General features: G+C 41.0%; 2 protein-coding genes across 3 annotated transcripts in view; one reads left to right on the top strand and one right to left on the bottom strand.

Moving 5' to 3' along the window:
• Positions 1–248: 248 nt before the first annotated feature.
• LOC143100568 (gamma-crystallin M3-like) lies at positions 249–1,787 on the bottom strand. The gene is made up of 4 exons (XM_076263864.1): positions 1,722–1,787; positions 1,071–1,166; positions 620–862; positions 249–524 (listed from the first exon to the last, which is right to left on the bottom strand). Exons 2-4 carry the CDS (start codon positions 1,077–1,079, stop codon positions 249–251), a joined length of 528 nt encoding a protein of 175 aa, XP_076119979.1. The 5' UTR covers positions 1,080–1,166; positions 1,722–1,787.
• A 4,162-nt stretch (positions 1,788–5,949) lies between these two features.
• The window catches only part of LOC143100567 (FERM, ARHGEF and pleckstrin domain-containing protein 1), a 47,752-nt gene continuing 38,692 nt past the window's right edge, over positions 5,950–15,009 (top strand). The window contains exons 1-2 of one of the 2 annotated variants that reach the window (XM_076263863.1): positions 5,950–6,035; positions 9,409–9,606. In XM_076263863.1, coding sequence (XP_076119978.1) covers positions 9,436–9,606 — 171 coding nt within the window. In that variant the 5' untranslated portion in view covers positions 5,950–6,035; positions 9,409–9,435. Of the gene's footprint in view, positions 6,101–9,408; positions 9,607–15,009 lie in introns of both variants that reach the window. The other variant, XM_076263862.1, reaches the window with a different exon arrangement.

The following is a 15,009-nucleotide window of genomic DNA, read 5'->3' as shown; positions in this document are numbered from 1 at the left end:
TCCTCTGTTGTTACTGTGTACTGGTCAATGCAGACATATCCAGAAAACAAAATTGACACTAGATTGAGGAATGTGTATATATGACTTTTTAGTTTCAGGTCTTGAATGTAAGGGAGAGTGACCGCAAAAAAGATATAGACTGCTTTAAAAAGATATCACACATCTCTCATTGTAAAAAGAAAAAAAAGATTTTATTTGAGTCATTATTATACCCACTGTTCCCCAGATATTATGAAAAAAATAAGCATTTACATCATATCAGTGATGCGCCTCATGCTCATGAACCTCATGTTGTTCATTCCCATCTCCCTGAAGCTTCTGTACTCGCCAGGCCTCATGTACATCATTCTGCCTCTGAAGTGGGGCTGCTCATACATGAGCCAGTGGCCATCCATAACATTGCAGGACTGGCAGTCAGACATACGGTAACGGTCCATGATGGAGTCACAGTCGTCCATCAGCTCCATCATCTGTCCACCGAAGTTCTCCCTCTCGTAGATCCTCATTCTGAACTGTCCTCTGTGCTGTAGACATAAGATGTCACAAAAAGTTTAGTTCTCTAGAAAAATTATCCTAATAGTCATATGATAATAATACTCATAATTCTGAATTTATTTACCATGGGGATCATGCGGCAGGACCTGATGCAGTCATTCCAACCAAACATGTTCATGTAGTCAGAGTACTCGCCCCTCCTCATGAAGTACTGGTTACCCATGAAGTTGGGACGGTCGTAGACCATGAAGCAGCCGCTCTCCACCCTGCAGGATTGGCAGCGGCTGAGATGAGAGTGCATATCAGAGCAGTCTCCCATGCACTCATAGGAGCGACCCTGGAAGTTCTTGTTCTCGTAGAAGATGATCTGAAATCATAGTGATTACAAATAAATGAAATAAGCCCAATAAATGAGAGAAAGCCGTTAAAGTAAAGTATAGTTTAAAAGTATAGTTTAACTAACCTGATATCAGTATCAATAAGTTATAACTAACAAGTCATGATTAAAAATAAGAACTTCTGAATTTGGATTGTCGGAGTTGTGTAGGGAAGAGTTAGCCTTTGGTGTTACATACCTTTCCCATGTTGATGTTGGAGGTGACTGTGTCCCAGTACTGAGCGTTCACGAGTGATGCACTGACATCCTGACGGTTTAACCCTTACTTTTATACCTGACCAACGTAAAGAACATGTTTGCCATTGTATGTAAAGTCCTGACCCAGCAACAACACATTGAAACCTGCAGGGACAATTCTAAAGGTTTTGTTATGTTTGACTGTGTGCCCTTGTGTTCTGAGTTCTCAGGACCATTCTTTTAAGTAATAGTTGAATTGTAAATGTATTATGTTTTATATTTGTATTATGTATGTATGTATGTGTGTATACTCTCTGTTTCAAAGTATAGATAAGTTACAAACAAGTAAATATTGACCAGTATAATGGCCAGCATATACTTAAGCTACTAAGCTGGTTAATTTAAAGATTCATGAAATGTAATATAATTTGGCATGGTTTTATATAGCTGGTTTGATTTGCATTGATAGATGACTTTATGGAAAGTACCCCATGGTGTGTGTAAACTTATTCTCACAACTGTATCCTTTCCCAATGCCACCAACACACCATATTGCTTTTACACAACAGTTCTACAACCAATCAATCGAGTTAGTCTTAATTATAAGAAGTAGCCTTCATGTTGAAGAATGACTTTGAGAAGTTTGTTTTACCTTAGTGAAACAGGAAGTAATGGATTACTGTTTAAAAATGTGACACTCTGATTAACTTGAAGAAGTTGAATATAAATGGGAAAAGATGACGTTACATTCTGTTCTAGGGGTGCCAAGAATTGTGGCATAATATTATGACCTCCGCACTGACTCCGGACTGAGTGCGCTATGCGGTACATCTTGTTTTATATCCCCACGGATTCCCACACCCTGTCATCACAATGACTGTCAAGGAGTTTCTATGAGCTACCCAGAACAATAAACAGTTTCATAGACACACCCAAAGACAGCAACAAGGGGTTCGTCTCCTGGGAGTGATCATTAACAAGATATTCTCCGAGAACATGCCTGCATGCTGTCTCTTCCAACAGCAGTTCATGTTTGTGTGACTACCTTTTAACTGGTTCACCGTAATACATTTAATAGCTTCCAATACATACTTGTTGACGTATTAACATTCTGACGTGACGTACATAAGACTTATTGAGATGATGGGCCCTCATTTGAATGATGGGAAAAAGTGTAAAATCATAATTCGAACCAAAACTAATGTACTAGACTAAATCAATTTGCTTATGTAACACAATGGGCAAGACCTTAACTGCAAATACCGCTGGGTCAGCTCAGTGCTCTAAAATGACACCATAGCTAGTCCATGCATGAAAACATTGCACTTTTCCTGCTATTTAAATGCTCAATATTTACAGTTTTTCTCAGTCTGGTGGTCTCGAATCATCATTAACAGTAAGTTCATTTCTCGAAACAATTTGTGCAAATCCACCATACGGTGGATTACCTGCAAAGGCGTGTTTATTTCTCAAAAGCAAATATAAATATGTCCATGCCATCAGAATGAGAAGTTCCTGTGTCATTGTTCTAAACAAGAAAGTGAAAATGCTTAATCATGTTGTCAAAATAACAGCTTACCTTGTAAGCCTTTTTCTTATGAAAATGCTCAAGGCTGCAATGTTTCTGTTGGCCTTGAATCAATCTTATATAAACGTTACACATTACTAAATGTGAGAGACTGTTTAGGGGATCAGAAAAGATTCATATTTACTGTGTGCCTTTATTGTACTGTTTGTATTTTAGGTTTTTGCTAGCCTGATGTAGTCATACTCAATTCTAGTCATACTCAAGTCTACTCAATTAAATTCTTGAATTTCCCCTAGGAATCAATAAAGTCAGTCTGTCTGTCTGTCTGTCTGTCTGTCTGATACTGATTCTGCTCCATTGGGACGTAATTATGGGGCGTGTTTCAACCGATACAGGGGGGGAATGCCTCTGCACTCAATTGGATAGACCTAACCAATCAGAGCAACAAAATAGCTTACCGTGAGGTGTAGGAAGAAAACACACGAACCATCCTTCTTCTCCACAAATGCCTTAACATTGTTTTCTGGTCTTTTGTAAAAGTTAGTGCCGTCAATAACTCCTAGCCTACAACACTCATTAGCGAAATCTAAGAGATACGTAGGCCTAGTAGGGTAGGCTGTTAGGAAAAAACTGATAGCCTATATCCCCTCCATTTTTAAAAATAATTCTGATAACACTGATATGCTACAAACATGTTAAACTGCTGGGAAAGGCTGTCGCAAATCCCTCGAACAGGTGGTCAATCAGAGATTTCAAACGAACGAGGGAACATGTCGCAATGCAACAGCGCTGTTTTCCCTTGATGAAAGTGAAAGTTTTCCCACATCTCAACTTTGGCCAAAGTTTTCAGAAATAATCGTTTCCAGTGATAAAACCTCATTAAATAATATGCATTTTCCATATGGGGTCTTAAAAGCCATGTATCATTCTAGCCACAGCGTTTTTTGTTTCAAACATAAGCCTAATAAGCGTGCTCAGATGACGTGATAGACCAGGCGCTGTTGCTCACCTGTCCATCATCGTAAAGCCCGATTTGATTGGTCCGCCCGATCTAGGGCGAGCATACTTCCACCACAATGGAGCAATGCCAGACTGAACTTCCCGACCTCAAATGTTGTGGGCGGGACTAAGTTCGGAATGGCACCCAGGCTAGGTTTTTGCCAGACCATGTAATTCATTTTCATACAAATAAAGACTAAATTGTTTTACAGTACAGCAGTTCTTTCCAAAATAGAGTAATAGAACTGGTAAAATTATATTAGACAGATTACATATGACCACCGGTTCAACACTTTTGCATATAATGATGACTCATGCAAATAACTAATGCCTAAAGTCTATAGTAAGCCTACTGAGCTTCTGTATTAAGTAGTGATGCCCCAAACAAATGATGTGTCACCAGGAACAGGTCTAGATCCTAATGCCATCACACCCACCCAGGAACAGGTCTAGATCCTATAATGCCATTCCCACCCTGGAACTGGTCTAGATCCTAATGCCATCACATCCACCCAGGAACAGGTCTAGATCCTAATGCCATTCCCACCCAGGAACAGGTCTAGATCCTATAATGCCATTCCCACCCAGGAACAGGTCTAGATCCTATAATGCCTACAGATCCACCCAGGAAACAATCAAATAATATAAATGACTGTTTATTACATTCAGCATACTTTGAAACTTAATTGTGGCACATTACAGTGAATGTATTTGTTACAGCACGTTAGAATCTAGAATCCCCACAAATGTATAATTTGTACATATTTTACTACTGAACCCTGCCTCAGTATTTAGTGTTTGAATTGTCTTATATAGACTGTAAGTGTTTGCAAAAGTCAGCTTTTTCGACAGAGTAGTGAAGTGAAAAGGCCATGATAGCCATGATATGCAAACTGCAGAGAAATGATTCATTCTGAGGCTTAAGCACGAGTACAGCCCTTTGCAGTGTGTTGTTGTAGAGCTCTGTATTGCTTCCAAGAGACAGAGTGGGCTCTCCACAGTGCAGAAGGCAGATGAGGATTCATTGCCAGTTAGTGAGGTGGTGGGTGGACAGCAATGGAATGTAAAGCCAGAATCTGGCTCCTCCGTGACATTGCTGGGGCTTTTCATCTGCCTCCTCTGCCTCTGCCTCAGCTGCGTGGAGGCAGGCGTGGGTGAGCATCATCAAGGCCTCCGTCTCTGCTAATGCCTGCAGCCACCCAGAGATATCGTTCCTGAAGAATACACCAGGTGGGCAGCGGGGAAATGGGCTCTAACACAATCAATGGCTGCTGCCCTTTCAGGCATGTTAACTGCACTGGATGTTCTGAGTTCTGAGGAGTTGCCATGACACCATTGTGTCAAACCCATTTTAGCAGACATTAGAGAGCATCATTAATCATACTGGGAAACTTGTGAACCTAAATGATGTTTTGCTAAATTACACAGAGTTGGGGGACTCAGTACTGCAGTCTGTGGATGATAGTTTTAATTATGTGATTAACATACTCTCTTTTTATTGATTCTTACATTACAATGAAATGCTTCCATCTCTGAGCATCTCTGGGCAGGTTTTCAATAAATGTTTATCCTCACAGTTAGACTTACCTACACACTTTCTGTCATTGAGTATTGGGCAATCTCAACTGGTCCTAAGCCACACAAAGAAAACAGGATGTGTGTCTCAGAGAGCACTCCAATCACAGATTTTATGGTCAGGATGATTTTCTAAAGGAAGCAAGTAAATATTTTATTATTTGAATAATGTATGCCACACCTTGGAAACAGGTGTAGTGGATAATGCAGTGCATTTTTTAATGTAAAAAGTTGCAACTGGTGAATAAACTCTTTTGAGAGGTGGATAAACTCTAATAAGTGGTGAATAACTGTGTTTAAAAAAATCTGAAATTTCAGAGTTGGATAAACTGTGTTTACTTGCATTTAGCCTCCACTACAGCCCCTGCTTGGAAATAATAGTTTTCTAACTGATTTGATATACAGACAGGCAAATAAATAGGTAGATAAATAGATAGATAAATAGATAAGATAAATAGAGATAGATAGATAGATCGATAGATAGATACATTTACTTGATTTATATGATTGATTGATTGATTATTAATTTAATCTTTTGCTCTATAACTGAACAACTGTGATGGAGTGACACTCTCTTTAGATGAGCATGAGCGCTAGCTCTCCCTCTCAAAACCGCAAGATGGTGCTAAGAAATAATTTTTCCTCGCGGAGGATTCCTCTTGCAGTTGCAATGCCAATTACAATGGCTGGAGGCACTGCGCGTCCTTTTATTGTTTGAGTAACAAGCTAAGTGTGGATCTGCCGCTCGTTTCAATGTAATCCTGTTTCCACAGACAGTCGTCCGACATGGCGACCAAGAGGAAGGTCCTCTCCGCTGCCAGAAGCATCTGAATTGGCCAAGACAGAAAGGCTGATCAACTTGCTGTTGAGTATTTTATTCTTTTATCCCCGGAACATTTACGCGTGGATCTAGCTGAATTTCTGGCAGGGTAAGTCTTTACATGTCGTCCCTTTTCCTGAATGGAAAACGGTAGTGCCACAACTTCTGTCTCTGAGAGAGATAAGCTTTAAAGCCGAGAACAACCTGGGGGTATTGGTGACATTGTTGGTCTTGGTTTAAGCGGTTTAATTGTTATAACGTTTTATTAGCCTATGCCACTACGCGACCATCGACAGTGAAAGCAGCGTTGGGGAGGGAATAGTGATTTTTCTATGCAGGTTTCCAATCTCAGTTTGAATGAGCAACCACAGCATGTTCAGGCCTAAAGAAGAATATATCTATGATGGAATTACCATAGCATAACATGGGTGTACATACGAATTTACAATGTGTTTGAACACCGCAAACGCAAGTTAAACACACATGCCCTGCATTCGTCGGGAGGGATGCAGGGGAACCGGTAGGGCATCGTGCGCTGCAAGCTTTATGGCAGATCATATGATGCTAACCTAAATGAAAAGAAGACTCTCGAGGAGGAGAATTAAAATTAGGCTAATTGTGCTTTTTGCTCATCCTATCACATGAAGAATAACCTTTGTGCTCATGATACCTTGAAGGATTAGTCCGCTAACCTGAAGGCGTTGAATAGCCTTTAGGACATGGTTTAGGACAAGGTTTAGGACATGGTTTCTAGTCAGGTACCAGTCCACTGAATGGCTTTTTTTGCATTTCAGTTACAAGAGCTTTTGTGACTAGTTTATTTGTAGTGATTGAGTTGAGTTGGTCGTTGGCGTTACGTCCAGCTGTAATGCTATCTCCTAAGCTTTAATTTCGTTGAGGCAATGGCAAACATGACGGATGCTTGCAGATGTGTCGAACCGGCTGGAGTTAGTAAATCCTACTGAATGATGTTGGTGTCTTGGTGACGTCTGATCTCTCGCCTGTCAAAGACTTCCCCTCCCCCTCTCCAAGCCATATAGCATGCAACAGTGTAATATGACAGTTTGCCATATGGCTTTGAAAAACCCATCCTGGAAGATAACATATTGCTTTGGTGTTTTTGTTTGCGATTTTTAGACTCTTTTTAGAACCACTCCCTCATATTATGCCATCAGTGCCCTATATGAGGATATATATATCTTTGAAGACATCATCATATATATGTAGGCTATATGGCAGTTTCAGTAATCCCAGTTTCAACCAGGCTAGTTGAACAATGCAGCTGTGCAGCTTCAATTTGTTAATTATTCAACAGACAGTTGCCTGAACAGAGGGCTCCCTGTTCCAGTCCGAACTTATGGACCTGTCTATTTACTCCCTCTTGCACGCTTATGGGGAATGTGGCTGCAAACAAGTTCAAAGACAATGAAATGGACAGACCATTTCCACTTTCTTGTTGACAAAGTTAATGTTGAGCAGCTTGCCTCCGCCTTTCCAGTCTCTCTTTTCTTTGAAATATTTGCATTCAACAATTGCATGTGTATAAGGTAATGAACACTAGACCCATGTTTTTCATGGGCCATATGGCCACATGGGAGGAAGGCTTGGCAGGGTTGTTGACAGATGAGCTTGAGGCCAGGCAAGGGTCAATTTCATACAGGAAGCTTTGATATCTGCCTAATCTTTGATCACAGATTAGTTTGAATGTCTTTGGGGATCATTGTGTAGAGTCCTTGTTAAAATGAAGGGAATTGTGTTTGAGAGAGTGGTATTACATTCATGTAATATTCTAACATTCATATCCTCCTCAGATAAGGTGTGTGCACATGCGTATGTAGCCTCTGTGACTGCTGTGGACAGCTGCAGTTGATTATGAATGCTTTGCTTCCACCATATAGTCATTGCAGTACTAGAATGTCAGGTTGTCCTGTGGCTGGTAATTAAGATGTGCTGAATATTCATTCAGAGTAATGATGTACAGTTTTCACGTGCAATTGAGTCTCCTCAGACCATGGGGACCCAAGAACAGAGCCACTGTTTAATCAGAGGCACATGACAAGTTTTTGGAACATACCATTTTTAATGGACCTTAGGGACAGTAGGAACCTTCTCCCTCTGTGAAATTAACTTTTAGAAGTTCTAAAGTTTATTTTTACCTGCAACTCTCAGCCTTCAGCCTCATGAGAATTTATAATTTGGCCAACACCACTCTCTGTTGTGCCATATATTGCTGAAGTGTTCCGCTCAAATTGTTGTAACATCACTTCATGAATTGTAGATACATGTAGCTACATTATTTTCGTTTACCTTCTCCAGAAAACACCTGAAATGTAACGATTTCATTTTTATTTAAAATTGAACTGTAAGACCCTGGGTATTTGTTTGTTACCCTTAAGGGTCTGGTCAAGCTAATTGTGAAGTTTCCACAGCTCATTTCCAAACATGCTGCCCCCACATTGAAATAGCCCATTTCATTCAGGTCTTCAGGTTACATCACTCCAATGGAATGTGTGATAAACAGAGTGGAACTCTCCAGACCCTCTGGGAGGCCTGGAGGAATGGAGTTGGGGGTGGGAAGGATTGCCCAACCTCACTGATCCTGCTGCTCGTCAACACATTCATCAACTATGATTTAGTTGTTATTTTCAGTCCAGGATCTACAACTCAAACATGTGGGCTTCTCTCACATGTATCGGCAATTGACTAAATGAATTTCAGCTTGCTTGTGGAGACTCTGATAAAATATCAGTGGAAGGACCATATTGCAGTCCAGTGGTGTGGTTCTGGTGGTAGCCCTCACTGTCAGCTGGGTGTGTTTGAACTCTGCAGCACTTGCTGAAGGGCAACGTGCCCATTCACTGCTGTTGTAATGGCTACTGTGCAATTGTTCTCTGTTCTTCACACTTCTCTGGTATTTCAGGCTTTTACCTTTCTTTGCCAAAACAGTAACTGATTATTTGATTGTGGTGTAACTCATTTTCTGGCCACAATATGTCACAAAGGTGATGTAGTTTGCTGGTGCTGAAATTCCGCTTTTTAGACTGGCCTCATTTGTGCATCGGAGAGAGCTAATAGATTTTTTCCCCGCAGTCATAACAAACTCAGTCAGGAGAGAGCTATTTCTATGTTCATAATGGAACTTCATTGTTGATGTCTTCAAAGAGCCATTTCTTTCTTTAAATATGCAGTTAGTCATATGATTTCACTGTCTTAGTGTTTCATCATTTTCTTCCATTGCCTCCTTGAAAATGAATAGCTCTCCTAATTCCTTCATTTAATTCCTGAAAACTGTTGTTGGCCAAACGGCCTCTCCCTTCTCAGCACTATCTTCATCGAGTCATCATATTAGAAAGCCTCCGTGGAAAGAGCCCAAGAGATGGAGACCAATGTAAGATGTGTCGTCCTCTCTGTGTGCAGGACTGAAGGACTTATTGAGGACACGCCATGGTGGAGCCAGAGCTTCGAGTCTCTGCAGGCCAGCGGCTGGGAGCGCCGGAGACGATGGCCATCAGCACACTGGATCCAGGCCACAAACCGCCCGTCATGCCCCCGGGCCGACACATCACCATCAGAGTCCGCATGCTGGACGAAACCGAGGAGCTCTTCGAAATCTCGGTGAGTGCCGCTCTGGGTTTCAGCTTTCTTCTTACGTGCTGTGGTGCAAATTCATGTGTCCCAGATACACTTGGTTTGGAGCTCTGCTGTTTGAAGCTTATTTCATGTATTGGTTTCTGTGTGTGAGGGCCTTGACATGAAAGTGCTATTGAAATGGAATATGTGGTTCATGTTAGTGCTTATGCATTGAATTAGTAAGAAATAGGTTTAGGTGTTTCGGTACCAGTCATTTGATTTTGAATACCACATACCATAATACTTATTTAATTGTGCAATATGACAAACTAACAATTATCTGTATGACCTTGTATGAGGGGGGTACAATACTACCACAGCATAATGGTCTGGCAGTTGCTCATGGTGTGAAAATGGATCACATTAACCATGCAGTTTTGTTCTGTGCTATAAATACCTTTGGAGCTGTGAAAATATAGTCAAATGTGTTTTGAAGGGTTGTCTTCTCTTTGAATACTCAAATGTCATTTCATGCATCATGACACAAACTCTATATTCAGGCGATCAGAATTTGTTGTATGTGTCTTGTGTATGGCTTTGGACTTGTGGGTTATTTCCTAAACTCATGAAGAAATATGTGTGCTTTGAGAAACATTACCTCCTCTCACCTGGCAAGCTCACAAAGTACATCCAGTGAGACAGGAAATCTATTTGATGCCTGAAAATCATAGAAGCAGATGGCATTGATGATGCAGAGGGGGATAGTCTTGTTATTATGGTGGACATTCTTTAGTGTAATCAATGAACTAGCCTGCATATTACTGGAAGTCTTTGTCTATGTTATTTAATTAAGGAAAAGTAAGTTGAGCAGCTGTAGCAGCAACTTAAAGAAGCATCTTAAAAACATATAGTTATGGTATTGGTGGCTTTATTCATGCTAGTAGTTATTTCTTATTACAACCTTGTTAATGACATGCTAACAAACAAGATTTGAAGGAATGCAATAATGAGAAACTGTGCAGGAAATAGCCATGTGTATTTTTCATTTCCTCATATCATCACACGTTCTTTTTGCATGTGTATATTGCACTGGTGGCCGGTAAGACAAAAAAAATCCAAATAAGTAGTAAAAAGTACAATCTAATTGTAATCAATTTAAGGAAATTGTGTTTTTGCTGTAGTAGTTTTTGAAAAAATCTGACATTCTTGCTGATTCTGTGCCAAACTTGACTCAGTCTCTCTGAGGTGGGTGGAGAGGAAGTGCAGAACTATGGTATGTTATTTTCCTGGTGGTTGGTTACTTATAATTTTTCCCCCACCACAGGCCCTTGCTCTCACAAAGAATTAGATTTAGGGATAGAAAAGGAGAGCGCCAGGTATGAAAAAAACAATCAATGTTTAGATGAGGGGAGCATTGGAGTGGAGAAGAGGAACTCAAATAAATAAGAAATACTTTAGCGAGTAATTGTGTGGGTATTGAAAAAGGGTTTGTCCCAAGTTTTATTTGGCGTGTGTCCAATTGCACATGGCCCAACTTTTTCCCACAGTTCACAGTACGACTTCCTGTGTAGACCCCTATTACTACACCCCTATTACTACAGTGGGTCACGAGAGTGCTGTTGTGTTTAAATGAGCGTGACAAACAATTGTCACGAGAAGGACAATCAGGAAGAAACTGAGAGGATTGGCTGATTCTCTTCATAATCTGCTTTACTTTAGACTAACCCCAACCACTGGGTCAATTTTACCTTCACCTTACAGCTGAACACACACCATATGTTTACACATTCTAGGTAGCAGCATACTCAAATTCAGGTCATGATTTGAGACGGTGTTGTTATTGTTGTTGTTGATGTATGTATTGTTGTTCTGTTTGTTGTTTCTGTGCCAGATGCCCTCTAAACTTAGATATATGCTGATATGCATCTAAAATTCAATATCCTATATATTTAAAAGCACATAATGGCTAAACAGTGTGACGCTCAGTGACTGACCTGCGTTTCTTAAAGCTAATGGGAATGGTGGAGCTGGCAATCTTCTGAGGACCTTTTCAGTGAGAAAGATGTAATTTTATCCCTCAAGGCTGTGATCTGAGGTCATGAACTGAAGCTTAATTAGCCTAAGGCAGCGCTAAAGGACAGCCCTCTCCTTATGTGGCGATGTCTCTGTCTTTATCTTGCCAAATCTAACCAGTGAAGCTAGCAAACAACACTCCCCATAGAACGCAACCCCATTAAATAGCCTAGAATGTAGCATTGTGTTGTGATGAAGACATTTTTCCTCTCTGCATAAGGGAATGTACTATAAGAGGGTCTGCCAGCCACACAGTAACCCATGTACCAAGCCGTTTTACAAATGCTAATACAAGAGGATCCCTTGTGTACAGGGGCTTTACTGAGTACATGTTGGATATTTTCAGATACAATGTAGACATGCAGGTTTCGTGAAGTGCTTAGTCTGCTCTAGATTTTGACCTTGGATTTGCAATAGAGGATGTTTTTTTCCCAAAATGCTGTATGAAGGCAGCATTCACAGTGTGGTGTGCTCGCTTTTCTAGACGCGTATACCCTGGCCACGTCTGCAAACTGGATGTAAACCAGACAGATTGCTCAGGAGAGAGGAGCAAAAAGCCTGCAGATACAAACCAATTTGGAATGCTCAGTTTACTCCAGATTCAATCTTTTCAGTTGCCCACCCTGCCCCCTCTCCTCCGTGATCATAGGTTGCATGATGGGTTGGTTCTGGTGGCCATAAAATTGTTTCATCTTCAGAGGAGGTCACCATATTGAGGAGGATTCCCCACAACCCTCCTGTGTGGAAATATACAGTGTATGTAAAACAGAAAGGATCTCTGCAGTGCTGATATTATTTGCATGATAGTATGAAGACCATATATGGAAGATCCTCTCTAGATGATGTATTTTACAGGGCTGGAAGAGACGTGCTCAAAAGACACCCAGAATGACTTGCTATTGGAATGTTTTTGAACTGATTTTGGTTGCAAAAGAGGTCACAGTGATAAGCTGTGCTTAGTCATGTGGCATTTGTTTTTGTGTAAATAAAATGTGTTTGTTTCTCTTGCTGGCAGTCCTGGTTCATTGAGTCCTAGCTCATGTGAGTTATGAGAGCATCCATCCAGCCATTTCGTTATCTACCACAGCCGAAAAAGCTGTTGTCTGGCCTGTCGTAGGCTAGACTCATCTGTGACATTTGTGATTTTAATAGCTATCTAGCCTCTCACATACGCCTGGAAGCAGCATCCTAATGGGGATGAGACTAATAGCAATGTGGGAGAGGCAGCCGTGATGGAAAATATTCTGTTCTCCCCTCCAAGCTGGGTGGCAGGAGTGTGACTGGATAGGGCGCTGGGTAGGGTAAAGGGTGAGTGAGGAGCATAGCACAACAGTTATGTCTCTCTGGGACCCCAACAGCTTGAACAGGTTTCTATTCTGTGGCAGTGCACGGTTTGGCTCTGGTGGTGGGCAAAGGCTTCCCAGCATGACAAAGTGAGATTTGATGTCTCTCTGGAGGGCCATACCTTGACAAAAGCCTGAGTGAGTTGATTATTGATGGAGGGATAATTCCTTTGTCGGAGTTGGAGTTTGGTTGACTGTCAGCTGGAGAGCCCAATTTTAGAGTGAAGGGGGAAGGGAGTCTCCTGGGACTGGGATGGGGGATGAACATGGTCCATATTTGTCACAAGGAAAGAACTATCCCTGGGAAACCATGCAGATATGAGATTAAGTGAAATTGAGCATAGCACTATGGGGCATCAACCTTCCTGTTTTTGTTTGTTTGCCTGTGTCTTTCTGACTGGCGGTTGGGTGCTTTTCCTTTGTCAGATGATGGACAAAAATATGCATCATCCTAATATCTTAGCATATGTTGATGCTCTGTCTATAGTAATTTACAGAAGATTTCATTTGAAACAACAACAATGTCACATAAGCACATTGATGAATGAGTCTTGCCCTTGAGGGCCTGCTGACAACCCCTCCCCTCAGCCTCCAAATGCATCACAGCCTCACACCAGGTTAGATTACAATCCATTGAGCACATTTATGATACTCCACTAGTTCCTCATGTATTCCTTTGCTATGAAAACATCTTAAATAATAGAACAGTCGATGGTTCTTTCTCAGACTTCATGAATCATCTATTTAACCATCTTTTATGTGTTGCCTGGTTCAGCTTGTTACACATCTCTCTGATCATAAACAACGTTCTACTATTTCGAGTCAATCTTACATCCCAAGATACATGATCATGTTCGGTACTCATCGCTTTTGTTTTTTGACACCGTTTATGCTAAACCTCTGGAGTATCATGCAGAAATATTATTCATGAATGCTCTGGTGTAACCAGACATAAAGGAAGTGAGTAGATGCTGTTTGGCAATAATCCCATGAAAAGCTTCACATTGTCTGGCTCTAGATTAAAATCACTTTAGCAGTGCCTTAATGAACGACTCAAGACTACAGCTCCCCCATCCCCCATCATGTGTTGGAGGGATCTCTCCTTTTCTACCACGTTGCTCACATTTTCTGTTAATTAGCTTCTGCCCCCTGGGTTTACATGTAACCTAATAAGTCTTTAGTGATGTTTAATGCGTTACCCTCCCCATCTTCTGCTGCGGTTTGTCTTAACTAGGGTTGGTCACCGAAACACAGTTCTAATATGGCACCGGTGCCGACGCAAACGGTAGTAACTGCATCGAATAATAATGTGGATTTCGGTGCCTCATTTCAGTGCTTAAATCTCGTTTTTTTTTTTTTTTTTATACGAGGCATCACTGCATGTCATGCGCCATCTCTAACATCTTTCTCTGATAGCAGCACATCCAGATACAGTTAGCTAACATAAACACTGGATGTATAAACCAGAGGGGTGCAATACATAGGCGAGTGGACAGTGTTTGACAGCTTGCGTGAGCTCATGTAGCTTATATCACGAGCTCCTGTCAAAATCTAGCAGTGGGCCTTACATACAAGCAAAAGGCTATGAAACAACATCAACAGTATACGTTACACAATATCCTCGCTAATGCGCTAACTGGCATTTATTTGAAATGTTATCAGCAAGTTGTAAGATGAAAACTTTATTTCACGGTGTGTTCTAAACAACATAATGGCATGATATTAATCTTTCATGTGCATGAGGCCCATATAGCATCACAATGAATATGAAGATCATGTTAAAAGTTAGCTGGCAAAAACATAAATATGTAGGTTACATACCTGATGTCACTGAGCTGTCAAAGAGGCTACGGAACCATCTCTGTACGTTATCGCTAATTAAACTCAGCTGACTGGTGTTAGCGCATAGCCATAGTTGCTGCTAAAATGCCTACTAGCGCTGGGAATCTAAACACTTCAACACCGACATGTAGCCTAACATGTTCAAAACTATTGCGTGTTATGGGGGAAGACATGAAATTCCTTGAAGCAT

This window comes from Alosa pseudoharengus, unplaced genomic scaffold, assembly GCF_046254945.1.
Source record: "Alosa pseudoharengus isolate Yale_2024_CS ecotype anadromous, Long Island Sound unplaced genomic scaffold, YU_APseudo_1.1 YU_APseudo_1.1_scf_3, whole genome shotgun sequence".
NCBI classification, from domain to species: Eukaryota; Metazoa; Chordata; class Actinopteri; order Clupeiformes; family Clupeidae; genus Alosa; species Alosa pseudoharengus.
Note: the sequence above shows the minus strand (reverse complement) of the source record. Positions and strands in the feature narration are given on the sequence as shown.

What these genes read in the sequence shown, in the direction of transcription:
- LOC143100568 (XM_076263864.1), bottom strand. An exon ending in CCTGCCGCATGATCCCCATG is followed by an intron (nt 525 to 619) that starts GTAAATAAATTC and finishes TTATGTCTACAG; the next exon opens with CACAGAGGACAGTTCAGAAT.